This window comes from Podarcis raffonei, chromosome 8 (genome assembly GCF_027172205.1).
Source record: "Podarcis raffonei isolate rPodRaf1 chromosome 8, rPodRaf1.pri, whole genome shotgun sequence".
In the NCBI taxonomy this organism is placed as follows: Eukaryota; Metazoa; Chordata; class Lepidosauria; order Squamata; family Lacertidae; genus Podarcis; species Podarcis raffonei.
The window spans coordinates 38,723,730-38,750,791 of NC_070609.1; the positions used below are offsets into that span (position 1 = coordinate 38,723,730).

The 27,062-nt window shown below is 47.6% G+C and overlaps 1 protein-coding gene across 6 annotated transcripts in view; it reads left to right on the forward strand.

The window, feature by feature from the left end:
* MTSS2 (MTSS I-BAR domain containing 2) overlaps window positions 1–27,062 on the forward strand; it is a 54,830-nt gene that overhangs the window by 22,790 nt on the left and 4,978 nt on the right. For 4 of the 6 annotated variants that reach the window (XM_053399414.1, XM_053399416.1, XM_053399418.1 and 1 more), the window contains 8 exons: window positions 4,417–4,490; window positions 14,589–14,673; window positions 14,987–15,078; window positions 15,343–15,432; window positions 22,446–22,597; window positions 23,641–23,748; window positions 24,583–24,680; window positions 25,602–25,728. In XM_053399414.1, the coding sequence (XP_053255389.1) occupies window positions 4,417–4,490; window positions 14,589–14,673; window positions 14,987–15,078; window positions 15,343–15,432; window positions 22,446–22,597; window positions 23,641–23,748; window positions 24,583–24,680; window positions 25,602–25,728 (826 nt within the window). Of the gene's footprint in view, window positions 1–4,416; window positions 4,491–14,588; window positions 14,674–14,986; window positions 15,079–15,342; window positions 15,433–22,439; window positions 22,598–23,640; window positions 23,749–24,582; window positions 24,681–25,601; window positions 25,729–27,062 lie in introns of all 6 variants that reach the window. The other 2 variants (XM_053399415.1, XM_053399417.1) reach the window with 1 other exon arrangement.

Consider the following 27,062-nt stretch of genomic DNA (forward strand, 5'->3'; position numbering starts at 1 on the left):
AGCCCTGGGGACCCTGTGAGACTTCCCTTCCATCTTAATGCTGAGCCCTTGTGAGCACCTCTTGGGTATCTATGCTGGATAATAATGAGCTAGGGGTCCATTGTGTCACGTCTTTGCAACAGAGAGAGTATAGGTTGCTTTGGTTGAGGTGGCACAAGGAACTGAAGGATTCTTTGGTTAATAATAAAATTATAATATTAATAAACCATCTCCAGGATTTCCACCTCTTACTCTGATGTGCTATAATATTGCAGTAAAAAATGAGGATATTTTCGGGAGCAAGATAATCCAGTGAAAGTAAGAAAATGTACTGTGCCAAGGAGACATGTTGTCTTGCTCAGAAGCCTTGGGGATATTTTCACAGGCTCACCTTCTGTGATGGTTCCAGTGCTTCCAGGTACTTGCCACCTGGTCCAGCCATTAATCTGGAAACACAGGCCCCTAAAGGAATGTGTATATTTTGAAAAAGGCGTAAGTTCTCCAGATACTAAAGAGTACATTATATAAAGTATTTCCAGAATCAGATATTTGCCCTTATCCCTAGCAAGGTAAATGGGAGCGAGATCTACAGATAAATATTGCTTTAGACAGCTGGAAATGCATATGGAACTCTGCAACTCAAATGAATATGAGCACAAACCTTAAGAAGTTTTACAAGTGATTGTGCAGATGATGTTTCTCTCCACAGAGACTGAGGATGCTTCCGGACAGCAGCTCTTAAGCTGCAAACAAGTCCTGCATATTCAATTTTTCTATGTGCACTTTTGGCACACTACCTTCCACGCAATCCCATTTCCCCCCTGTCTTAATAGTCACTGATATTCTGCTGCTTGACATCCACACCAGTGGATGGATCTTGCCTTAAAATAAAGGAATTTTAGGAACGATGATACAGAAGACAAGACAGGCCATAAACTCCCACTACATCTGTTAGTCGCTCTTTTTGATCTTACAGAAATAATACTCTCTAAGGAAGATCAGGAAATGGTTATTTATCTTTTAATGGCTGCCAGAATATGTATTTCACGTATAACAGGAAATAGGAGGTTACAACAAGCTTTCAATGGCTGTGAAAATGTCTGGGATTTTAGTATGATGAAGCTTACTAATTTTACTCAGACAAGAAGCAGAGTAAATAGGAAAGTTACTCAACTGAGAGTTGAGTAAGATTTTTTGGAACTGGAAATTATAGGAACATATATAACACCAATGAGTTATTATGCACAATTTAACAGCACAGAAGTTGTTAATTAATGAAAGATTATTAATTCAGTCTGTAAATTCTTTGTATTGATGACACAATATGGACAAGACTTCCTTTTGTGTTGGGGTGGGGAGCAAGCAAGTAAGGGGTGCTAATGGACTTTCTCCATTGCCCTTTCCCCAATAAAAATCCCTGCCTTCCCCCAAACCATTATTCCCATCCGGCATGGCTAGTGGCCAGGGATGATAAGTTGTAGTCCCAATAATACAGTGGTAGCTCGGGTTAAGAACTTAATTCGTTTCAGAGGTCCGTTCTTAACCTGAAACTGTTCTTAACCTGAGGTACCACTTTAGCTAATGGAGCCTTCTGCAGCTGCTGCGCCGCCACTGTGCAATTTCTGTTCTCATCCTGAGGCAAAGTTCTTAACCCGAGGTACTATTTCTGGGTTAGCAGAGCCTGTGACCTGAAGCGTCTGTAACCTGAGGTACCACTGTACAGGGCACCACTTAAGCTACTTGTGACTTACAAGTCACATGATCAGGGTATTAGCTAAGCCCCCCCCCTTTTGTCCCACTACTCCAGCTGAAGTTGGAGCCCTGCTTCCCTGTTGCAGTGAAATAAATGAAGTCCACACATGAGCATCATAGTGCCTAGTGTGGCTTTGATTCATTACCAGCTCCTTCCAGCAGTTAAGAAGGCAAGCCCTGGCTCTCCTAAATCCCAGGTAAATGTGCCAAAATTGTGATATGTGAATTCTCTCTTTGAGCCATGTTGCTCCTTCCCGTGCAGCAACACAGAAGCAAAGGGGCTGGTTTTGAGAGTGGCAAGGCAGTTGCAGCATCCAGAGGGAAGCTGCAGAGCCCCCTCCCCACATATCACGGCCTCAGGATCCCGATGCAGTTGAGATCCCAAGAGGTTGAAAGTTGCCTCGACTGCCTTGCCTGTGAGCAGCTTCCAATCAACGCTGAATAAGAAGGTTTCCTCCCCAGAGTTCCCAAAAGGAGCCTTGCTCTCCCCGCCCCCCAGCCTTGTTCCCAGGGTCACCCCCTTGCTTTGCTTTTCCCCAAGAGTTTTTGGAATCCTCCCCCTTTCTGCTTGCCAGCCACCTCCTCTGGCATATCAAAGGCTTCTATGAAGGGGCCCTTTCAGCCCGTCCACCCTGGCTTTGCCGTCGCCGGATATGCCTTGTGCGGCTGCCCTATTAATAGCCCCCCTGGATTCGCTGGTGTTTCTCAGCCCTCCTTGGAGCTGAAAGAGCCTCTTGTGTTCCGCTCAGCATCTCCTCAGCTGTTTGCACACTGTGTTCCCCTTCCACTCTCCCAAAGCGCCTTTTGTGCTCATTGCCTATCTGGAGAGAGTGCTCTCTATTTCCTCCACTTTCTCCGCACACAGAGTAACTCCACATCGGCTCAGAGCTAGTTTGGGGAGGGAGAGATTGAAGCTCTGGGCTCTGCCTAACAAGGAGTGTTGGCCAACCCATAAGTAGAAGGGGAGGCTGGACAAACTTGGCGCTTAAAGCCTTTCTTTGGGAAGAGCCTCCTCTGCTTTGATTGATTGATTGGATTTATATCCCTCCCTTCCTCTCCAAGAAACCCAGGGCAGCAAACACATGTATCATTTAAAATAAAGAAACAAAAAGAAAGAAAGAAAACATTTTAAATTGGTTTAAACATTGTAAAAACAACTACAATTAAAAACATCTAAAATCAGTTGCAGTTAATTATAAAAAAAATTCTAGAAGCAGCTAAAAACATTAGTCCATCCAATGATCTTAGAGTTACTTGAAACAGTATTTTTTCAACTACTCCACAGCCAGGGAACCACCACTGAAAAGGCCCTGTCACTATCCCAGTTACTTGGCATGTAAACTGTTTGAGGCTCAGTTTCTACTGGCAGCTCTAGGTAGGGCTGGGAATGGTCTGTGTCTGAAACCCTGGAAAGCCTTGGCTGCCAGACAGTGTTCATAATGCTGCACTAGATAGACCTAGCAGTCTGATTTGGTATTGAGGCAGCTTCCTATGTTGCTCAGACTGGGGAGAGCAGGGAGTGCAAAGTCCTCACAGAAGCTTGGGCCAGCCATGAACAGCCCACCCGGTTTCCAAGTCCTGCTGCTAAACACAGAGGCCAAATGATGTGTAAAGAAGAGGTTGGCAGACTGCAGGGCAAGGAGCCAGCCCTGAGGTGGCCAAAGGCAGCAGGACGTCAGAGAGAGAAACTCAGGGAAAGGGAGGCCTAAGGGGGAAAGACAAGAATAAGGAGGGAAGGAAGGAAGCTGAAACAAAAACAGGGCAGGCAATATAGTTCCAAGAAAACTGGAAAGCTGAGGAAACATTGCTGCTGGTATAGAGTCTATTTGAGCTGGTTAAGTTCATTCTTGAGAGAAATGCTGCCCATCCCCCACAAAAAGAAAATTGTAGGTTTTCCACCTAGCTTCCCAATTTCCTGGGGGCAAGGCACCTGAGAGTGATTGCTGTGATTGGTTCTTTAAGATCTACCTAAGACAGGTGTGTGGTGTTTGGCTTGGCCTAGAAGTTAGGGTAAGGATCCGTCACATGCAGGCTTTTTAACATCAGTGCACGTGGATGTGTCATGGGACTGTCTCCATGCCTCTGAGCCGTTTGGCACATGGAATCCCCAGGTTGCTAGCTTGGCTGTCTTGGCCTTGCAGCCAGCCTGTGTCCACAGAGCCCAGAGTATGCACTGAAACACACAGTGTGCTCCTCTGCAAGGTGGGTACATGTAATGGGGTGTGTGTGCGATGTTGGTAGAAGGTCAGCTGTGGTCAGCCCGTAGTCTTTCTGGACCGCTCTGCCGCTCAGGGACCCTGATAAGCTTCAGAGGAATTTCAAGAGTTCTCCAGACCACAGGCTGACAGTGTGGGCTTTAAATCATTTGTTAAATAGGGTAACTGAGGAGAGTTGTGCAAGAGGCACTGGATGTCCTCAAGATTTTAGAAGCAAACAAGATTCGGTTTTCTCAGAATTATTAGCCCAGTTGTACTTTTGACCTCTGATTACCTGAGTCTTGGCAGCATTGCAGGTTTAGGCCTAAGTGCTAATAATGCAGGTCCGGCCATGAAGGGATGAGATGAGGCCTACTCACCTGTTGCACCCATCCAGCCCTTTGAGATGGCAAAATGGCTTGTGCTGTTCCTGCGTGAAGACCGCCAACCCTCTGATCTCTCTCTCTCTCTCTCTGTCCTTATGTTTTAGGACTACTGTCCTGGCTGCAGTGGCCTTCCTGGATGCCTTCCAGAAAGTGGCAGACATGGCCACCAACACACGAGGTATGTTGTGGGAGCTTTATGGACTAAAAACTAGCTGACTGCAAAACCAGCCATGTCGCACAGCCAATGGCAGAGAGCAGAACAATGCCTGTGGGGGAAAAACTCACCACCAAACTGGCAGGCCCATGGCCCCTTTCCGTTTACTCAGGATCACTTAGAGTGCTGCAGTTACCCCACAACATACTTTTAATCCCTCTTTGTACTCACACTCAATGTAGCCCTGTGCTTGGTTTCCACCTGCAGCAGCCAAACAGGTGCCCCTGGGAAACATTCAAGAGGGACACGTTCAAACATCAGAGATGGAGCAAGAATTGCTATGTGTGTTTCTTTCTGTTTCTGTGACATTCCCATGGGTGACCCTACTGTGGTACTAAGTTTAGTGGCTATCGCCACATCTGGTGGCAGTGAGTTGCAAAGGCTTTTAATTTTTTAGCAATAAATATGTTTTCCTGAGGAAAAATATATTAGAGGATTTGTTATGTCGCCTTCTCACTTCTGAGGAAGCATTTGAGGCAGGTCACATTGGTAATAAACAATAGTAATAAAACAGCCAAACAAGAGGGGGTGGAAGCAGCAGATAAAATATGTGTTGCATTCTGAACCAAGTTCCAGTCAGCATCTGGGAAACCCTGAGCTTGTGGTGCTTAGAGAGAGAGATTAATTTCATGGTGGGGTCTTACGTGGTCATTGGCAATCCCCCTGCTGATCTCTGCTAATCCAGACATGCTTGTGGGATCACCATGAGGGGAAGAGCAATCATCCTGCTTTTCTAGCAATGCTCATTCGAAGGCCCTGTGATAAATAGGGCCCTCTTTTAAGTGGCACTTCCTTCATTTCTGGGTGGGTGTTACAGTTGCGGGGGAAATGGGCTTCTGGAGGCAGCGAGGCAGGAGCCCTTAAAAGTTACCTATAAATGAGTTTCACTTACATTGAGCAGGGGTCATCAGTGCACCTTTTGGTTCCCAGCTAAGAATGTTTTTGTTCAGGCAAGTGGCAGTCTTTCCAGACATGTAGAAGCTGTCATGTGTTTTAATCTGGTTTAGTTTATTGTTGCTATTTATTATTTTTGAATGTTTTAAATATTTGCTTTTACCTGTTGTTGTTGTTATTACTGATCATTCTATTATGTTTCTAAACTGCTTTGAAGGGACGTGGGTGGCGCTGTGGGTTAAACCACAGAGCCTAGGACTTGCCAATCAGAAGGTCGGCGGTTCGAATCCCCGCAACGGGGTGAGCTCCCGTTGCTCAGTCCTTGCTCCTGCCAACCTAGCAGTTCGAAAGCATGTCAAAAGTGCAAGTAGATAAATAGGTACCACTCCGGCGGGAAGGTAAAGGGCGTTTCGGTGCGCTGCGCTGCTCTGCTTCGCCAGCAGCTGCTTAGTCATGCTGGCCACATGACCTGGAAGCTGTACACCGGCTCCCTCGGCCAATAAAGCGAGATGAGCGCCGCAACCCCAGAGTCGGCCACGACTGGACATAATGGTCGGGGTCCCTTTACCTTTACCTTTAAACTGCTTTGAGATTTTATCAAGCAGTATAGAAATGTTGTGAAAGAAAGAAGAGTTTCAGAGTGTGCCTCTTTTCCCTCCCTGTAGGGGTGTAGCAGGGCGAAGTGACCTATTCTGGGCACCTTGTGGCATGTAGATGGCAGAGGTCTGCACCTGAGGACCAGTCTTCCTTGTGGCCCCTCAGATTGTGCTTGGATATGGGCACCACCCAAGCACAAATCAGCCAGGAAGCTCACGAGATGGTCTTGATCAAGCCTTAACCTTGAGCTGACCTACATAACCCATTTTCACTGCCCTGAACTTCTTCAAAAAAGAGCAGAGGGAAAACACAGCTTTTTAAAAAAGTAATCTCCTCTGAGCCTTAAAAAGACCAGATGTAACCATGCCTCCTTGTGTACACGTGTAAAGAGCCCGCCTACCCCTTCTCAGAACTGGCATTGGGATCATATATATATATGTTCATTCTCGCCCTTCACCCCTAAGGCCCAGGGTAGGTTACAATTAAAACAAGGGCCATGGTATGCCACAGTAAAAACTGGGTTATCTAAAGAAGGAGAATCAGCAGTAAGCCAGAGTTGGAAGGAATTGACTGTGCAGGTTAGTTTGTTGTTTGACAACAATTGACAGAATAATGTATGTGGGCAGCATTTGTGTTGAGCCATCAGTTACTGGGATAAATCTCTGAAAGCGAGCAGAGAATTGGGTAGGATGCAGCAGGCGATAAAGGAAAGATGACGAGGCTGGTACAAAATAAGGAGATGGAGGGAGGGCTGATGTATTCTGGAGAGATATAGGGAGCACCGAATGGAGCTTGGAAGGGAAGCAAAATGTAAATAACACCTCTCACCTGAAGCAGAATGAAAGAACTGATTTGGAATGTGAGTTAATCCCAGAATAAGGTCTGAAGACACAAGAACTCACCACTTTGCTATAGCTAAGCAACCCTGGGCCTGGTCTGACTCCTGGATGGGAAACCACCTGGGAACCACAGGAATGCTCCCGTGGATTCTAAGGTCACAGAAAGGTGGGATAGAAACCTAAGAAATAAAATGTAAAACAAAAAAAAACCTACAAAGCGTTGAAAGAACCAGATGGACCCAGCAGGCTCTTTATACATTCTTATAAACCTAGTTATTTCCTTTTTTCAGGAAAAGCTTGGTGTGGGAAGGGTTCTTCCTTTGAACGTGACTCTTTGTATGAGGGCAGAAGGGCTATGGAGCGGTTTCCTGACATTCTACTATGGCTGGTTCACTCCGGCTTTTAGACAAGAAGCCACAGCTTGTTATCTGTAAACATCTAGGGAAGGGCTGTGACGAGGAAACAAGGGTAGACCTCCATATTTACTTGCACAGGCTTTCTGCACCTACTATTCAAACCCATGTAGAGATTTGTGTTTGCTGCTGAGATGATGTTTTGGGAAGATGTGGCAATGCCAGCAACCTGTGCCAGGCCAGGAGTGTGTATGCCTAGCAAACACATGCTCATCGGTTTGGTTATAAATCATGGGAGGGAGTTTCCCTTTTAACACGAAATGGACCACATGGCATGTGGGAAATGTCCTAAAGGAGTAGGGAAAGGGAGCGAGGTTCAAACCCACCTACCCTTGTGTGCTTACTTTTAGTTTTAGAAGTAACCCCCCTCTTCCAAACCAGTGAGCAACACATGTTTAATGAACAGGTCCATGCCTGGCTTAGCCCAGTCTGCCACCTTCCCCAAGTCCACAGAATTCCCTGTTCTTTAGGTCTAGGGAATTAAGGGAAGCCTTAGTGGACAGATGTGCAGGGTGATTACTAAAGGAGGGAGCTACAGGTAATAGAAAACTCAGCCACGGCTGCGATTTGGAAAGGAGGTCAGGGGAGGGGAAAGGGAGTCCTTTAGGAGGAGGGGCTTCTGGGCTGCCTGGTAGAGTAGCTTGGAGTTTGTGGCCCTTTGGAGAATTCCACAAGAGGGGAAACTGAGGCATAGATCATGCAAATGGAAAATGAGGTGGTAAAACTTTTCATCTGTGCCATTTCAGATCACAAGTGGGAAACATGCTTCTCAATAGTAGTAGTAGTAGTAATTATAATTATAATTATCTGGGCAGCTTCCAACAAATTAAATAGTAGCATGTTACTAGCATATGAACTAATAATGGCGTGCTCTGGTCCATGGGGTCACGAAGAGTAGGACACGACTAAACGATTAGACGACAACAACAACAACAACAAGCATATGAGCATAGAAAACTATTCCTTACCCCACCCCCACCCCACCCCCAGCTTTCTATATGTGAGTCTCAGGCTGTGAATGAGAGTTGCTTTGCTCTGTAATTCTTTTTGACATCCTTGTTGCCTGCCTAGCCTGTGGGCTGCACTGCTGACTCAGACCATAGTGAATGTCCCATCTGATGCATCTGGATCTATCTTAGGAACATGGCCTCTATGCTTGAACCACATGCATAGGACATCACCCAGTTCCATACTCTCAATTTTTCCTGCAGACTAGAACTGCCAATTCACCCATAGCTGTTTACTGAAAGAATGGCTGAATCCAATTTTTCACCATCCAGGTATTTTGTGTGGGTGGGCAGTTTCTGCCTCTGGAGGTTAGATGTCTTGGTTATGGCATGAAACTAAAAGGAACTGAATTATATAGAGTGGGACATGATAGGTAATCACCCAGAGCCTGTTGGCAGCTAGATATCATCCTTCTCTTTGGGTCTCCTTCTGTTCAGCTGTTCAGCAGAGAGCAGCTGAGAGGGAAGACTTTGATGATGTGCAAAGTGTGCAATTGTGGTTCTTTCCTCTGTAGGAAGATCAAAGCAGAGGCAGGGATGTCTCAGGTGGTAGACTTATGTTCTGTACAAATATGCAAAAAGTCATTCATGCATTTCTTTAATTGCGTGCATGCAGTTTTGAGGTTGCCATTGAAATTTGAAGTTTGAGACTTTGAATAGTTGTAAGGCAGACTTGCAGCTCAGCTGTTATTTGCATTCTTCTGCTGCTATGATTGAGTTTATTTTGCCTTTTGCGCATTCAGGACAGAAAGGGACATTGAGAGCTTTTTTTACAAAGTAAAGAAAAAATAGAAGGTGAAACAATTTTAAATACACCCCTTTGCTTGTAGTGTTTGCTCTTTAACTCACAATGCCTTGCCCTGCTCACTGTGTTAGTGTGAAAACACTTTCATGTGTGAAAACACTTTCATGGCGACAGCTTTTTTGATTCTAAAGGCAGAAGAAATGTCCAGGATATTTGCTTGTGGGTCCTTGGTTCACCATAATTTGATGGTTGGGGAAGTCATGGTTGTCTCTGTTGGATGTCCAGCTCCCTTTACAGGTTCCCTGTGTGCTTGAACGCCTGGTGCATGTGCTTGTACCACTTGGCTGTCCTTAATCAAGGCTGGCTTCATTGCCCCGAGTTTCCTGGAGTAAACAAGCAGCAAGTCCATGGGAAGGAAGCCATTGTGCCCACAAGCCTGTATCATCTTGGTATTCTAAAGCTGTCTAATGCTTCGATGTGGCAGGAAATTTGCCAAGGAAATTTACATGCAGAGTTAAAATGGTCAACAATGCAATAAAGCAGTCTGTGGCTCCAGAGTGACTTTTACTAGCACTGTGGGCTTGTCTGGAAAAATAATAATTTTGCCACATTTCCTCATGCCTTAGTAATATCCAGGGCAATGTTATATGTGGGGCTGCCAATAAAAAGTGTTGAGAAACTTCAGTGCAGTAGATTCAAAGTGTGGTAGACATGCATATGGACTAGGATCTGCTGTGCTGATAATATTTGACCAGTGGTTGAAAGACGTTCACTGGCTTCTCCAGTTCTCTACCAGGCTCAGCTCATGTTGTTTGTTTGTTTTCTACCTATAATGCTGCAAGTGGCTTGGAATCATGGCTTTTGAAGGGCTGTCTAACCTAGCTTTCCCCAACTTTGTGCCCTCTAACGTATTGGAGACAGGGCTGGACAACACCCATATGAACTTGCCTGTATATAGAGTTGCTAAACTCTCGGTAACACACACACACACACACACACACACACACACACACTCCACTCCCATTGCAGGGTAGTGATAGGACCTTTGCTGCAGTGGGGGATCATGCACTGCCCAGTTTTTTCTCCTTCAGGGCCAAGTGAAAGCTGCCCTATTATGCTAGTGGGACACCATTAAGGACAGGTTTTTGGCTTTAACTGGTTATTAGTGCTGATTATGTTTTGCTTTTAGTTGCGTTTGTGGGCTCATTTGCTTATGACTGTGTTTTATGGCTTTTATTATGTCAACCACTCTGGGGTGCACAAATGAAGGAAATGAAGCTATTTGCTTGTTGCAGTTTAGCCTGTTTTAGTTCGTATTTTGTCCTCAGTGCTATTCTAACAGATGTGTATAAGCTCCCTTGGAAAGGCAAGGTATAAATAATTGCAAACATAAGGTGTCCTGGAGCTGGAAGTGATCACAATATTATTCAGCTCACAATTCAAAGGCAGGCGAAAACACTGTAGTGCAAAACAATCACAGGCAGGGGAGGCACCTTCCCACCAAGGGATGTGGGAAGGGAGCAGGCAGTTCTTCAGGTACCAGCTTCTAAGCAGAGCAAGGCTTTACATGTCAGCACCAGTGCACTAAATGGTCTCAGAAACACACCACAGCTATTGAAGCTCCAAGCTTCCAGCCCCAGTAAGTAGCCGAATTTGAGCTCAGTAACTGAAGGAGAGAAAAAAATCAACTTGGCCCGGCCCTCCCATCTTGACACTGACGACTTTTGAATGCATTGACTCCCCACCCCCACCCCAATTTAAATTTTCTTGTCTGTCTTTCCTCTTTAATGTTTCGCTGTTGTCCAAGAAGGTTGATGGGTGGGTGAGTAGGAGGTGCTGCATCATATTAACTTTTGTGTTTATGGCAACAAAATTCCCCAGGCGGTCTCTGGAAAGAGGCAGAAGGACCTCTGGGACTGCATGGTTTTATCCCCTGAGTTGTTAGTGGGGTGGCAGAAGAGGACAAGGGAAACTGGGGGGTTGCTCTGATTGCACATGTGTGGACATCGCTCGGGGTGTGTGTGTGTGTTGCTAGTGAAGTTGCCAAGTGCAATTCAGAATGTGAACCACAAGATCTAACGTTTGCAGAAAATGCTGGGAGATTTTTTTCTGAAAGAGATACTAAGGATGTATTTTGTGTCAAGTGATTACAGCCATAGGATTGGGGGCTGGGGGTAAAATAAAATGTCTTGGCCAAGAGGGAGCAACTCTAAGAGGAAGCAGCACTCCTGGTCAGAATCGGGAAAGGGGGAACAGGAGGAAATGATTTCTCCCTGTCAATGGCTGTGATCTGCAGCAGAAGCCCCGTTCAGCAAACTAAGGAAACAAGCAAAGGAAGTGAGTCATCCTCCTCTGTCTATTGCTGCAGCTGCACAGCGGTGGCTCTGGAGCCAGGATGACCACCCACCCCCAGTAAGAAGGGGTGTGTGAAGTGCACCACTGTTATGGAGGTAGTGCTGGTGTCTTTCCATCCTCCATGGTTGGGAGCAAATTCCAAAAAGCAACAGAGGGTCAATCACAACAATGTCACCTTCTGATTCCCCAACAGTAAAGAGTGTTGCTCTGGAAGATCAGGCTCAACAGACTGCAGGACCAGAACCATAAGCACAAGCAGACTTGCGGAGAATTAGCTGGCCTCATCTGAGGTCAAGAAGGAAATGGTCTTGGGCTCTTGGAATGTATGAGAGAGATGACTAAAGCGCAGTGATCATGCTTAGCATTGAGCAAGGCCACTTGGCAAATCATTGCCTAGTAATCCAAGACTCGTAAAAGGAACTGGGTCACTGGTAGGACACCTGGCCCTCACAGGTACCCTACCTTTAAGAGCACCTTTTTGATCAAAAGTTTAAAATTGATTAATCTCTGTTTGATTAAAAACTTTGCAGCTCACCCCATTCCTCCCCCCCCCCCAGTGATAGCTGACAGGTCAGGTCAACTCATTGACTGAATGAGCATCAGGTGCCTCACCCAGAGCTGGATGAAAGATGTCTTTCCAAACAGTGTGGTGGCTGGCCTGCTTTAAAGGGTTGTTTTAAGGAGTAGGGTTAGAGAATGCATGTCCAGTGCTCTGGGGCAGCCTCCAAAGATCCCTTCCTGAAGGCTGTGTCTTGGAGACTCCCTACAACTTTTGCCACTTCCTGGCTGGCTCAGGCTGGCCAGCAGAAGGTGAACTGTTTTGCAATGCCTTATATTCTGCTTTGAAGAGGGGCAAATTTCTCTCTGCAGCTCGCACAGTGCTGCATACTGGTGTGCGTGCAGATCCCTCATTAACCTGGATTCATCATGCCGGCTGAATGATCATGGTCTGTTGCATCCACTCTTAACTTCCTCCCTCCCAGTACCTTTGAGGGGTGGATCTGCCATTCCCAGGTGACACTGGGTTCCTCTGACGTGTGATTTCTGTGCATTCGTCTTTCCTGGCACGATTGTGTGCCTTTGCCTCATTAATCTTTCACAGTCATTCTGCTTCAGTGTTGTGGGAGTATGCAATGTTTTCTTTCTAGGAAGTGCTTAAAAGGCAGGATTGAGAGGAAGACACATCCTTCGGGGGCACTTTTTATGTATATCTCAAGGAAAACAGAAGGTAGTCTAGATCCTGGAGCCACCTTTGCCAAGTTGGTGCCATTCATGTTTTGGGAAGTTCCCAACAGCCCCAGTCAGCACAGGTATTGTAGTCCAAAGCATATGGGGAGCAACAGATTGGAGAAGGCTCCTCTAGAGCAGCAATTCTTCTTCCTCTTTGGTGATCATTCATAGCCAAGTAAGATTGTCTTCCATGACCACGGTCTTAACAGTGAGTCCGTAAGTGACTGTGGAGGCCAATTCTGGATCCACACGTCCTTCCACAGTGGGGACATAGGTTTCTGGGTGGGAGTTGATCATGGTGAGGATTTGTCAAAGCTGCCTCCCTCTTAGCCCGTTTCTCCCTTTCGTCCTGAGTTCGTGCTTCTTTAAGGTCAATGACACCTTTAGTAGAGGCTGTTCTCCAACTGGAGCATTCACAGCAATTACGGCACGTGTGACCAGGAGCAAGTTGAAATGGAAATGAGCAGAAAGAGACCGAAATCACCTCTGGCTGTTAGTTTCTGGTGCTATCGAGGGCATTTAGCTGCGACCCACAGGGTGCCATCTCATCTTGTGTAAAGGCCCCTAAAAATGCATGTTCATTTCAATGAGGCTTGCACTAGATAACTTCTCAGTGGATTGGGCTCCCATGTGAATTATTGTATGTGGGCATTTTTCTCTCCCTCAAGCAGAAGAATGCCCCATAATCCATGCTTTGTGAGGGATGCAGTTTGATGGGCGGTTCCTATGAAAGACTGTTCCATCTATTCATATCCTCATGTTCAAGGCGCAGAGAGAGAGAAAGAGAGGGGTCAGTGTCAGTGTGGTTATTGCAACCCCCAATGGACAAAATCTGAATTGCTCTGTTCTCCATCAGGCAGGGCCCTCAATCTAGACTTGGAGCCAATTGTTAGCCTTTGATAGTGATAGCCTTTAACTCAAAGGATATTCTAGAGCTGGGAGGGAAAGGCAGAAAGGAGCAGCCAAAATTATCAAAGGGGCTGGACTAATCAACCCCACTTTGCAGAAAGGTTACAACACTACAATGCAGCTCAGACCTCATCATGGTGTATTTATGGGTGAAGTTAGGGGGTGTACCCCAAATGCATTCCCCTCCACACACCTTCTTACATCAAAATGCATTTGTTTCCTAATCTTCCAGTTTGGAAGGATCCTTCTGATGCTCTTTAAGTTGCAAACACAGCTTCTAGCTCCACTGTGTAAGAGCAAAAAATCCTCTCTTTTTAATGGAAACTCTTGTGAACATTTTTCTAATTTGTGTAAGATAGGCTATTGCCAAGTGAGTCACTCTAGCATGAATGGAATCCTGGAACAACCTTTGGCAAGGGGAAGAAGTGTTTGTGAGAGGAATTGGGTGCGGGGAGTGTTACAAGCCCACTGGAGACTCCATTTTCACCTGTGAAATCCTGGAGGGGAAGATGTTGCCCCAAAGTAATGTTTCATAAGAGCGTCTATTATTCTGACTTTTCAGTACCATGTAATGCCTGGAGATAATAGGGGCTTCTGAGAAGACTGGATAGAAAGCCAGACCTGCGACAGTGTTCAGGAGATCCCTGCTCTGCCGCCACCTTCTCTGAGGGAAAATGGATGTCCAGAGAGGAGGAACTGAGTCTCAAGTAGAGGCTGAAGAAACTTGCAGGGCTCTTGTGAGAGTAACATATGATGCCTTTCTGTATGCCCCCTCAGGAGGAAAGTCAGGAGAGAGCCCTGATAGCTCTGCTTTGCTACTTCTGAAGCAAGGTGCTCCTTCCTCAGACTCTCAGGCAACTCGGTTTCCCAGCCCATGCGATCTCACTCCCTCACCCAAACCCAATGTCAGGCTTTCCTTCAGCCTGTGGCGACATCTCAATTCCTTGCCTCTCCATTTTCTTTCTCTCCGACTGAACAAGAGAGAAGGAAAGAAAAAAAATTTCGTACTTGAATTTTTCTGCAGTAGCTCTTGACTGTTGTCCATTAAAATGAGGGCTTGTTTTTCACCTCAGGAGCCACGAGGGACATCGGCTCCGCACTAACCCGGATGTGTATGCGGCACCGCAGTATTGAGACCAAGCTGAGGCAGTTTACCAAGTAAGTGCCTTTCGTTAGACTCACGTGCTTGTCATGTGTGTGGGCCAGCCCCAGGCCTCCCTTTCTGAAGAAGAGGGAGAAGCTCAGTGGCCTTGAAAACGGGATTGGGGAGGTGCTGAAATAGGCAAGACATGCAGAAGGAGGCTCAGGGTTTTAGAAACTTGAGCCACTTCCATACTCTAGTCCAGAGAATGAGTTATTGAGCCGTTTGGATCACCTTGGCACATTTATGGGGATTTCGTTGCAAACCCTTCTCCACATCCCTTGGCCCTGCTAACCCGCCTCTCTCTGGGTGCCTTCCCCCCTCCTGCAGCGCCCTGATGGAGAGCCTGATTAACCCCCTGCAGGATCGGATAGAGGACTGGAAGAAGACTGCTAACCAGCTTGACAAAGATCACGCGAAAGGTAAAAGGGCAGGAGGCACCCTGGCTGCCCCATAGCCTGTGAGGCAGTGTCTGATGCTCAGAGGAAAGCAGTGGCAAGGATGTGACTGTGGGGCTTAGGGTGGGAGGAGATGAAAGTCAGGAGTTGAGTCTGGGCCCCACAGAGAGCAGTGGCCTCCCTTGTCTGCTCATGCCATGTGGGGGACCTCAGGGTCCACCTGCCAAGCTGTTTGCCTTCTGGTCACTTGGAATCAGGCCTCGTGTCTCCCGATTCCTGTCTCCTTAGAATACAAACGAGCCCGCCATGAGATAAAGAAGAAGTCCTCTGACACACTGAAGCTTCAGAAGAAAGCCCGCAAAGGTAAGATTTGCCAGGGTGTTTCTGGCCAAAGGGCAGCTCAGTTTGGCTAGTGATGTTGGCCTCCAACCCCTGATTGAAGAGTGGGGCTGGATTTGCTGGGCTGCCCTTGGATAAACTAAATTGCTTCTGCCTTAGCAGTGAACGTTTCCCTGCACAGGTAATGGCATGGATGGAGCAAGGACCTTGGTTTATTCTTCAGTTAAATGCATTGCAGTGTAAGATCCTCGTTAAACTAGGGTGGAGGCCTCCTTGCGGCATAATGTCCTGGGGCCCAGAGGCTCTCCAAATCCCTTAGTGGGTTGTATGCTTTGCAGGTGAGATGGAGCTTTGTGTTAGGCAGTGACAGAAAAGAGAATTAAGTCTTGAATTCAGCTTCCTGAATTTATGGGGGGCATGTTAAAGCAAGTTTCTGGCCCCTGTGGCTTCACAGTGTGGGTGGGCAATGCTGGCTGAGGCCTCAGAAACCAGAAGAGCTGGCCGAGTGAGAGGTCTGTTGATTAGGCTCACAGCATTCACCTTTGCTCAGTTCAGGAATCTTGGATTTATTTGTTTTAAGTGCAGAAGAACACACATGCCTCTCAGCTATTGATACTCTTCAAAGCTGGGAGGCATTTTAACCCCCAAGGAGAAAGAAGGCCCAGCTGTGTTCAGAGTTGTGGTAGCAGATTCCAGGGGAAGAAGGGAGCTTGCCTGCCTCTGGTTCCCTTGTGTGTCTGAATGGGTCTGGGTGAGAGTGGCAGTTTCTGCAGGGGGCATTGTACTGCCGGTGCTTTAAGTTTCCGCACTTTTGGTCTGCCCTCCCATCTTGTGAACACGTGGTTGCCAGGGGAGGGTTGCTTTCAGAGCTTTGCTAAGTTCTTATTGCCCTAAAATCAGGCCAGTGTGTTGATCCAGGTTGTTGCTCCTTGAAGTTACCATGTGTGTATGCTGGTGCTGACTGCAAAGGGAGAGGGGGGGCCTCAGGGATAATTGCCTATCAAAGTGCCTCTCCCTCCCCTATATGCACACACTCTGTCATGGGAAGAGAACTGCGTTGGTGTTCTCAGTGTGGCGTCTCATACCATTCTCAGTCCTTCTAGGTATTGAGAGGGGTCTTCCTGGCTCCTGCAGCAGACCTCTGAGGCCCAAACCAGATGTTGCGTGTGCACGTGGCCACCAATGACTCCTTGGGAAGACAAGGTGCAGGGTGCAAATGTCTCTGTGCCTTCCTCCTCCTGTTTGGCTGCTCCATGCAAGGTGGATTGGGGACCTGTGGCATTTGGCTTGGGTCTGGGGCATTTGCATTCTGCCTTGGGGAATCCCCACCCCACCCATGGACCTGCCACTGCCCCCCACCTGGGGGAGGTTATCAGAGTCCTGTGGCTCCCACTTTTGCTCCTTGTGCCAGTGGCGAAGACCTGACCAGATGCCGCTGTCCCCTGCTGTCATTTTATGGCGGGAGGGCAGTTGTGTACCTGGTGATGTGGCTGAGTTGGGTGGTGGTTCTGTGGGGTCCTGTTCCGGGTAGGAAGATGGCTCTATACATCAGCCTGTCTTTCACACATTCTTCTTTCTCTCTTCCTCCCTCTCTCTTTTCTCTTCCCTCCTTCCCACATCCTCCTGTAGAGCTACTTGGTAAGTCAAACGTTGCCATCTCAGCTTCATTCAGGCATCCCTCACCCTTCCTCCACGCTCTTGGCTTCACTACCTGTAATCCTCTCCTCCCTCCCTCCCTCGGTTGGGCTTGAAATGAAATGAAACCTCCAGAGGCCATGCTGACGCAAGTGGTGCATTGAGGGTTGGGAGCAGCTTAAGCTGATGGGGCCGACTGAGGCTCGGCTCAGCTTTGCTGGAGGCAGAGAGGAGGTGGTCCTTGCTCTGTGATGAACGCAGGAACCTGAGGCGTAAGGTGCTGACAGGCCACATGGCAAGAACGGAAATGCTAAGTTCAAAGTTGCTTCATTATTCTCAGTGAACCTTGCAACGATCCTGTAAGGCAGGCCAGGATCACTGCCCCCCATGTTGCAGGTGGCCAGGCTGAGACTAAAGAAGAGCAGCTTACCTCAGGCCAAATTGGAGACTTGGGAGATTGTTCCAAAGCCATCTTATTTTGGCCTGCTGGCAAGCAAGACTCCATGGGAAATGGGTGTGCGCCTCCCCTACTTTGCCAACCCCCAGACTAGCCCATCCACAAACTAGCTAAGCACCTGAGATGCCAAAATCCCTGGGGCTCTTGCCTTGCCTCTGCTTAGAGTAATCTCCCCCCCCCCGCCCCCGCTCCCCACTTATCTGGTGCCTCCCAGATGTTGGTGGAGTACAACTCCTACCCCAAACCCTTGGCCTTGTTGGCTGAGGCTTATGAGACCTTTTAGGTCAAAATATGTGGTGTGTGCCGGGTTTATTTATCTATAGTTTGACCATTTCAGCCTTGGGCCTTTCTTGGCCTTGGAACGTCCCTACCTTTCAGCCTAAGCCCCCTTACAAGGTTGTTGTGAAGCTGTTTTCTAAAGACAGTGCTCTGTGTGTCTTAAAAGAAGCCTAGCATACATGAAAACCCTTAGTTTGATTTGGAAGAATTGCATTCAGGCTCCACCTTCCTGGGGCTGCAAAAAAACTGGGTTATTTTACAGAATGTATTGCAGGCATGGGCAAACTCAGACCTCCAGATGTTTTGGGACTACAGCTCCCACCATCCCTAGCTAACAGGACCAGTGGTCAGGGATGATGAGAATTGCAGTCTCAAAACATCTGGAGGGCCGAGTTTGCTTATGCCTGATGTATTGGGTTCAATCCCAGTTTAAAGAATTGGGTAGCAGCAAGCAATGTGAAGGAGGAAGAAGGGGTCCTACCCTCTCCACCTGCCTGAGACCCTGCAGAGCCACTCCTCTGGGCAGGGGTCTGCCTCAGTGCAAGGCTGCTTCATATGCCCTATTGCCACTTTGAAAAGGGGGAAATCAAAGGGCACATTCAAAGCACATACACTTTGGTTTCATCAGTTGAACACACAATGGAAAAACAGCTTGAATTCTCACAGACTGGCTCAGTCTCTCTGTAGCCATCTTCTCCAACCTGGTGTTTTGGACCACAACTTCCATCAGCCTCAGCCTTCTCTAGAGGAAATCCTCCTTGATATTGCTTATGGCAGGCATGTCCGAAGTCCATTTCAGGGGCCTAATGTGGCCCGCCGGTCGGTTTAATCCAACCCCTGTGGCAGTTTATTTTCTGGGGTAAAAGCCTAAAAAAACCCTCAACAACTTCAATCCAAAAAAAAGGTCAGCCCCCATGGCCCATCACTTCATCAAATCTGGCCCTCTTCTAAAAAAGTTTGGACACCACTAGCTTATGGGATTTGTAACCCAAAACCTTTAGGGCACTGGCTACAGGGAAGGCTGTTCTGGAAGGTGGCTAGGTCTCCTTCAGAGGGAGACCACATTTTCCACCTGCCACAGAGTGCCACCATTTTGTCTGGGCACTTAAGGGCCCCAGGTGCTTTCAGTTAGGGACCAAAGGCCTGGTTAAAATGATTGGTGCAGATTGGAATAACCATCCCTTCCCCCTTAGGCCAAAGCAAAGAGGAGGCTGCCTTGCCTTGTGCTGTGAGACACTCACAAGAGCATCCCTATGATCCCTCTTAGTATCCTTACCCTCGTGAACCACAAAGGCATAAGCAACAAGACATAGTCAGTGGGCGCTTTTTAAGTTGGCTTTCATTTCAGGCCTTATCAGCATCACCACAGGGCCTCATTATTCTCATCTGGACACTCCTCTTTCTCTGGCTCTGCTGCACTGCTCCAGAATGGCTCTGGGGCAAATGCTGAGATCCACCCACCTTGGGCCCAGATCCGCCCAAGAGAGTGACAGCCTTGAGATTAGGGATGGGGGAAGAGCCACTTTAAAAAGTGGAATTGGACGGGGAACGCACCCTTCAGCAACAGCTCATCAGAATGGTCTCCATTTTCAAAAGGCCAGTTCTGGCTTTCCCCAAGCATTATTAAATTCAGCAAGTGTTATATAGGTCTTGCAGGTTCCCCTCAACTTTATAGCTCCTTTTCCCTGGGTCTTTTGGCTGCCAAGCCCAAGCATCAGGATCTCAGCCTTAGCCCTCCAATATCCTGGGGCCCACTGCCTCAACAGCTTGGCTGTTTCTTGACTTTTTCTCAGCAATCAGCCATTCTTCCAGTCTTCCCCGTTCCTCCCCACACTGGTTTTCCACCCGCCTGGCTGCTCAGTCATCTTGCTTTACCTTCTTTGCATGTGGGCTGGTGGTGGTGGTGGTGGTGGGAGGCAACATATCTGAGTGACAGCAGAGCTGCGGTTGCACAAGGGTGGTCTTCATTGCTGTCCATCAAGCCAAGCATTTCATGGTTGGTTCTGCACACATTGTGAATTGCTTGCTGGCACCTCTGTTTTGCATAGCTTGTGATCAATAGGTGGTTGTGAGCATGGACAGCTCCAGGGGAGCCTTGATCCTAAGGACTCTCTTGGTGTCTGTGCTTCCAACGAGCTTTAGAAGTCCATGTGTCTGTGTCTCCCTTTGTGTGTCCTTGAGTATTTGTATGAGTAGCAATACCCACCCACCCCACCCCAGATTGCTCACAGCGCAGCCTTCCAAGCAACTGAGTCACACAAATTTCAGCACCGCTGTGAAACTAAGGTCTGAACTTGGAATGAATTTGAACTTCTGCTTTTGAATTACAGTGTTGGAATTGTGAATGGGTTTGTGTGGGAAGGAGAGAGTGATGAATCCAGCACAAACTGGGACGGAGGAGGGAAAGGCAAGGTGCATCATGGGAGCAGGGCAGCCCTCTCTGTGACTCTAGGAGTGCCAAAGGACCACTGTGCTCTGTATGTGGCTAGTGATACACAGATCCACTGCTGGGCCAACTGCTGGGACTCCTCTTGCCAGTGGGCAATTGGAAAAAGCCTGTGGGGTGAATTCAAAGAAGCAGAAAAGGATGGATCTAGACACACCTGCCCACATTTGGAGAGTTGAAGAGCCAGAAGCCAACATGGTCCTCTTGTTGTTTGGGCCCAATTTTACTGCTACACCCAGAAAATGAAAATGCTGCATAGCAGGAGAAGGCCTCCCACTGCTTTGATCATGACCCCTTCAGACTTGTGTGGGCCAATGGGGCTTTCTTCTCCCTGCAACCCTATATGCGAAGGACAACCTGCATCTCATGTAACATCTAGCTATTGCTAGCAGTACGATGGCTCCTCTCCCAGTCTAGAGAGTCAGGCTAGAGAGTAGAAGCTTGGCAAAGGACTTGTGTGAATCATGGAGGTGGAGGGAGTGGTAACAGGAGGAGCAGGAATGGTGGAGCAATTGTGCTTTGCAGAGGTCAGGATGGGCCAGAAAGAAGGTAGGAAAGTGACTTAACAGATTGAGAGCGAGGAGGCTGCTGTTCCAGGTGCCGTAGAATGGCATAGTCAAAGGTGCAAAGGCAGAGTAGGGAGAAGAAGGCAGGGGTAAAGGAGAACTTGCTTCAGACTAAGAGGTCAAAAAGAGAAATATTTCATAGGAAGTGAAGAGGGTGGAGAGCTTGCATCCTTGGTGGGAGCCAACACAGGCGCTTAAGGAGAGGAGCAAGGTGCTCCTTGGAGTGGAGATGGGGACAGTTGTGACATCCTCCACTCCCTTTGTTGCCTCATACATCTTCATGAATTGGTAGCAGTTGGGGACTATGGGGTGAAATAAGGGTTGGTTCCATCATGACATCTGCAAAGTCAAAAGAAGTCAGTTGAGGGAGTAGGCAGGGGAGGGCAGTACAAAGAGATGGGGGGGAGCAGTTTTGCAAGCAATATTGAAATAGCATGGTGGGCATTTTCAGTTATGCAGAAGATTTTCCTGAAAAACAATGAAAGTTTTGGCTTAGCCCTTTTTACAAATATAGTTATTATTGATAGATTGAGTTTAAATTACTTGTAAGCTGCTTAATATTTAAGAAAATCCAAAGCTGTATACAAAGTATTCAGTGCACAACATTCAGACTAGAAAAGACATAAATACAGTTTGTTGCTTTCCACAGTGACCAGTGATATGACATATCTGGCCAATATCACTTCTTTCGGGATGCAGACATGGACAGAAATGTTGCCAGGGCTGATGTGGGCCAGGAGCCCAGTGCCTCCTGGAGGGCCAGCTACAGATATTAACAGTGGCCCTCACACTTTTATAGACCTATGCAATATATGCAGTCATGATGCTACTTGTCTGAAATCATCAATTTTATCACATGTGAACATCCATAAAAATTAAGCAAGCATGAAACTGAGCTTCCCTCTGTCATAACAATAGGGACTGAGAGCAACAGAACCAACATCATAGTTCATCAGAATGACAAATCCTGGACAACAGCGTCAAAGACCAGTGTTTACTTATTTAAAAAGTCATTTAACCTGCCTGCTCTTCAGGCAAAAAGGCTTCAAAAATAGCTTGTAGATTGAACAAAAAATAGCCCCTCATAGTGTTTGGCAAACCAACTTGGATGTGTTTCTTCACAACCCTCTGAGTATTTTAAACATCTCTTGTACAGGTCAGAGTACTCACAAAATGGTTGCTTTTGGTTCTTGGGAGCTATTCAGTAAGTCTGTATACAGGTGCATTATGCTATAATCAAACTGGTTTAAACAGAATTTAATTTCATGTCTGAACAATGGAAGATGAGGAATTGCCATTTATTGAGGACATGACAGGCTCTTTGATAGAAATCTGTGACACCAGGTTGGAGTCTGCTCTATGCCCAGGTAGTGTTTATTCAGCAGAGACCACCAGTCACTGAAGATATCGGGAGACATCACTCGCAGCAGTAAACTCTAGGAAGGTTTGCTTGTTTCTAGACTGGCATTTTCCCTACCTAGAGGACCTCTCTGTGCTCCAGTTTAGGTTAACCCAGTTTCACCATAGTCAGGAAATATACAGATGTGAGGTGCCACATCTGTTCAGGGGCTACCTCCAGAAGTAGGCCAGAGCTTTGAGGTTGGACCTGGGGGCTGGTGGGTGAAGAGGAGGTGATGTCTCTGTCTCCCTGTCCTTTCTTCAGGTAAAGGGGACCTGCAGCCTCAACTGGACAATGCACTCCAAGATGTCAATGACATGTACCTTCTTTTGGAAGAAACGGAGAAACAGGCTGTCCGCAAGGCACTCATTGAGGAGCGAGGGCGGTTCTGCACCTTCATCGCTTATTTGCAACCTGTGGTGGTAGGTGCCCCCCACCCCTACCTTACCCAATATTCAGCTGCCCATATTTGTTTCATGGGTTGAGTAAACTGAGAAAACAAGTCCCTTATAGTGTATTTTAATTTGCAAACAACATTCTGGCAGCCACCCCCACCCCTCCCATAGTGACATTATACATCTGGGGTATTGGTAGGTACTTAAAATATTTGGTGCACAGGCTCATTGGAGAAAAATGTGCCTCAATTTTGTATGTGGTGATTTATGCATATAGATGCAAATTTAGGCAACTTGCAGAGAAAAATAAACTCCGGCTCCTCCTAGACTTACTCTGAGCTATGGGGTGTCAACAGGGTTGGATTGCACCCAACACTGTCTGTCACACACCTCTGCTCCCACCTGAAGCAATGCTTTAAAAGGTCTTGCCCCGTACATATGGCTAATCTACATCCTGTCTTTATCTACCTATTCCTTTCCAAGGCTTCAGCCCTGTGCATGGGAGCCAGTCCTATTGTGGATTTAGGTGGGCTTGCCAAGTTAAGGTTAAGGAGGCTGTGTGCGCCAACAATTAATGAGACTTTGGTCGAGCCCTTCCCTTGAGATGCTGTTGATTTATTTATTTATTGCATTTATATCTCGCCTTTTCCTCCAAGGAGCTCAAGGTTGTGTATGTGGTTCTTGATGACTACATATTAGATCAGCCTTCCTCAACCTGGTGCCTTCTAGTTATTTTGGACTACAACTTCCATCAGCCCCAGAGGTGGGCTGTGCTTCTGGTGGTATCGCCCAGGCTGAACTGCTAGGTTGCCTTTGGCTCTTCATCCATACTTCTGTCTCCAAGGCCAGGGAACCATATGGCTGGGCCCTGCCCAGGTTAACCCACATAACCTTCATCAGACAGAACCAGCACTTGCAAAGGGTCCATTTGTGATGCAAGGATACTTATCATAGAATCGGAAGGGACCACAAGGGCCATCTAGTCCAGCCCCCTGCAATGCAGGAATATTTAGTTGTCTTTCTCCAGAACACAGCAAATGCCTGATTCTCTCCTCTTGTCTCTTTTGCAGAATGGAGAGATCACCATGCTGGGAGAGATCACCCACCTGCAGGGCATCATTGACGACCTGGTGGTCCTGACAGCTGACCCCCACAAATTGCCATCGGCCAGTGAACAGGTGGGAGAACCAAAAGGATGGAGTGCTGGGGAGGTTTTAGAAAAGGATGCGTAGCTATGTGGGGGTTATTTGGATTTATATACCAAATCTGTATGTGATTCTTCAAGTCAAATTCTCAGAGTGGCTTCCAGTACAAAAGATAAAACATTAACAATTTAAAAGCGACAATAATGAGAACACAGTAGCAGCTTCCCTAAATCAGAACAAATCCTAGAAGGCCCTTGATTAAATTCTCAGTTAATTTATTGCATCATGCAGTTTGGGAAATATGGAACTAGTCCAGCCCAAGCTCCAGCTTTCAGAATTTAATTGTGACAGGTGCCCAGATAGCCCAGCATCAAACTTCTAGCAGTGGCAGAGTCTCTAACTGAAACCGGGGAGGAGGTAATCCGAAAGGAAGGAATTGGAAAATACTTGCTAGGTTCAAAATACCTTTATATAACGGAAACTAATTATTCCTTCACACCCACAGTGATGGATACAGGAGCTTAGCCAAACCCAGTAATGACTTATGGGCCTTATGTGCAAACATATGTCTTTTGAGAATTAAACAAAGAAAAGAAGTGCAGGCTTATAAGGTGGAATTGAAGTGGTTAGATGGACCAGTGGTCTCGAGGCAGCTAAAGGTGGTCTTAATGGGGCATTGTCAGAAGGTGTGCCTGCCTGTGTGGGATTGTTGAGTGGCCACTGGTGGCATTTCCTCCTTTTCTGAGAAAGCAGAGTAACCCCCTGGACTCTGCTCTAATTGGGATGACAAATGAGACACAATTGGCAGAACGTTCTGCACCCTGAGAAGTGTCATGAAGCTACCTTTTAATGCCAAATATTTTGCAGGTGATCAAAGACTTGAAGGGCTCTGATTATAGCTGGTCTTACCAGACCCCGCCGTCCTCTCCCAGCAGCTCTGGGTCCCGCAAATCCAGCATGTGCAGGTAGGTGTGTTTGGCGCAGCTGGAGGAATCTCCCAGCTCAAGGGCATGACTGCCAAGAGGAGCATAGCATGACCTGCCTTTCTCTAAGTGGGCCTGTCGCCACTTGTAGGATCCCACCGAGGTAGCAAGTGAGGTGCTATAATTCTTGAGTGACTCTTTTCTTTTTTTAATAGTTCTTTTTGTGGTATTTTGTTAAAAAAATCCCAAGTTCAAATAACTAATGCAAACCTCTCCCCATCCCTGTGGGAAGAGAAACTAGCAATTCAAAGCTCTGTTGATCAACAGTCCCCTAGCTTGGATCAACAGAAAGCAATGGAGTCAGTCACCTGAACTTGCAAAGGAGACATGTTTAAAGGCACAGGAGCCCTGAGGTGCTTTAAGCACATGTTGCCTGCTCATACTGCGACTGTGTCTCAGGCTGCCTCAGGAAACTCTGGCATGCCATGTGGACTAAGAAGTGGGGGAACATGGCACTTCCAGAGCAGTGGGCCTAGTGCAGAAACACCCTGGGATTGTGTGTGTATATTTGTGTGTGTGTGATCATTGTCAGGCCCTCAGCACCACTGCAGTCTCTTAGCTGGGAGAGAAGAATGTGTCCCTTTCCCCCATATGCTCCTTTCCTGTCTGTAATGCCACTTAATTCCTCACAGTTTGTGTGGGTTGGACTGGTTTTTTTTTTAATAAATGAAAACAAAATTCTCTCTCCCTTTCTCTGCACCCCCTGCTATTCTCACTCCTACCCCATCAATGCGCTTTGATGATGCGCTTTGTCTCTCCTGCGCGCCGCCTCCTGCCCCCCTCCTGCCCGCCATGCCGTCTCATCCTGCCACCCTTTAGCGGTGCTAGCAGTGCTCTGGGTGGCCCCCCGTGGCTCACGGGTTCTCAAACATACTCACCAACTTCCATATGTCGCTACCGCAGCCTGGCACAGCCCGTCAATGCCAACACCCGCCTGTCCAGCGTCTCATCGCATGACTCTGGCTTCATCTCCCAGGACGCCATGTTCTCCAAGCCACCTTCGCCAATGCCCTCGGACCTCACCAGTCAGGTAAGCTCAGCGGGGCAGCCGCCAAAGGCCACAGAATGTAAAGGGGAAGCCCTGGGCAAATGTGGCAGCTATCAACACTCTTCTTGCTGTTACTCTGCTGCAGGCAGGCCCAATCCGGTTTTGCATGCACAGCCTCTTAGGGGAAGTCAAGGGTGCTGGTGGCCATAGGACAGGTGACAGACCCCTTGAATGAGCTGCCATCCCCCACCCCCTCCAGTTTAATCAGATTCCTCTGCCCTCAGTCCTTCCTTTTTATAAACCAGGCTGGTTGACTACTTAGGTGGGGTAAGTTCCCAGCACTACATGGGCTGTGCAGCGGATGGATGTTCCAGTCCCATTTTAGCTGGTTCCAGGTGTGCTGTTGACAGCCACGTCTCCTTTTTGCCTGGGAAGGGAGTAGGCCCAGAAATCTGTGTGAGGAAAAGAAGCCTGCTTCTCTCCTTGGCTACCCGGTGATTGCAGAGCCCCAGGAACTAACAGCCTCAGCTCTCCAGGGGTAATGAAGAACTCCTACATAGGTGTCAAGGCTTCAGATTTGGGGGACCTGCATCTCTCATCCCTCCAGCTGAATAGCCAGGTGCACATAATGGCTTACTTCTCTGTGACTGGGGAAGGGGCTTAGTGCTGCAGGGAATGTAACAAGCCCCCTCACCCACTCAAGTAGCTTTTGCCAGCCTGCTGCCTATTAAGATGCCTGCCCCAGTGTGGCCGTTCCAGTGCGAATTAAGAACATCTGGAGGGCTCCAGGCCTGTGAAGGCAGCACTAAAGCATGGATTTCTGAATCCCACAGCCGTGGAGGGTTACAGCCACTCAAAGGTTCTCACATCCCCATTTCTTTTAAGTGTAAAGAGCCAGCAGCTCTTTCTCTGGGGCTTCTGCAACAGATGGTCCAGAGGGATTTTATTCAAGACTTGGAGGGCGAAGGTTTATCAAGCTGCCCTGAGCCGAGGGCGGCTCCAAGAAAAGCAAGTTAAGATATCTATGAATAATGTTGTGTTTTTGTAAAGTGTCTCATGGAGGTGCAAGCAGAATGTCTGGCCTGCGGGCAGGAAGAGGGCAGCTGCCGAGTGCACCTGTGAGGAAGGTGCAGGAAGTTTGGGACGTCCCTCTGGCCTCCTGTGTGCCTTGTTTCCACACCCTGGGCGAGAGGAGGCTTTCCCCTCCTGCCTCTCTGCTTCCTGCAGCTGGTCCTTTCCTGTTGCCCTTGCAGAGGGAGGAAGGCCTTCCTTCCCTCGGCTCCTTCCTCATCGCTTCCTCTGCTGAAGTTATTGCAGAGGGCCTGGAAGTGCCTGTGCAAAATCCATGTGAGGCCCCTCGTGGGCTTCCCGTGAGC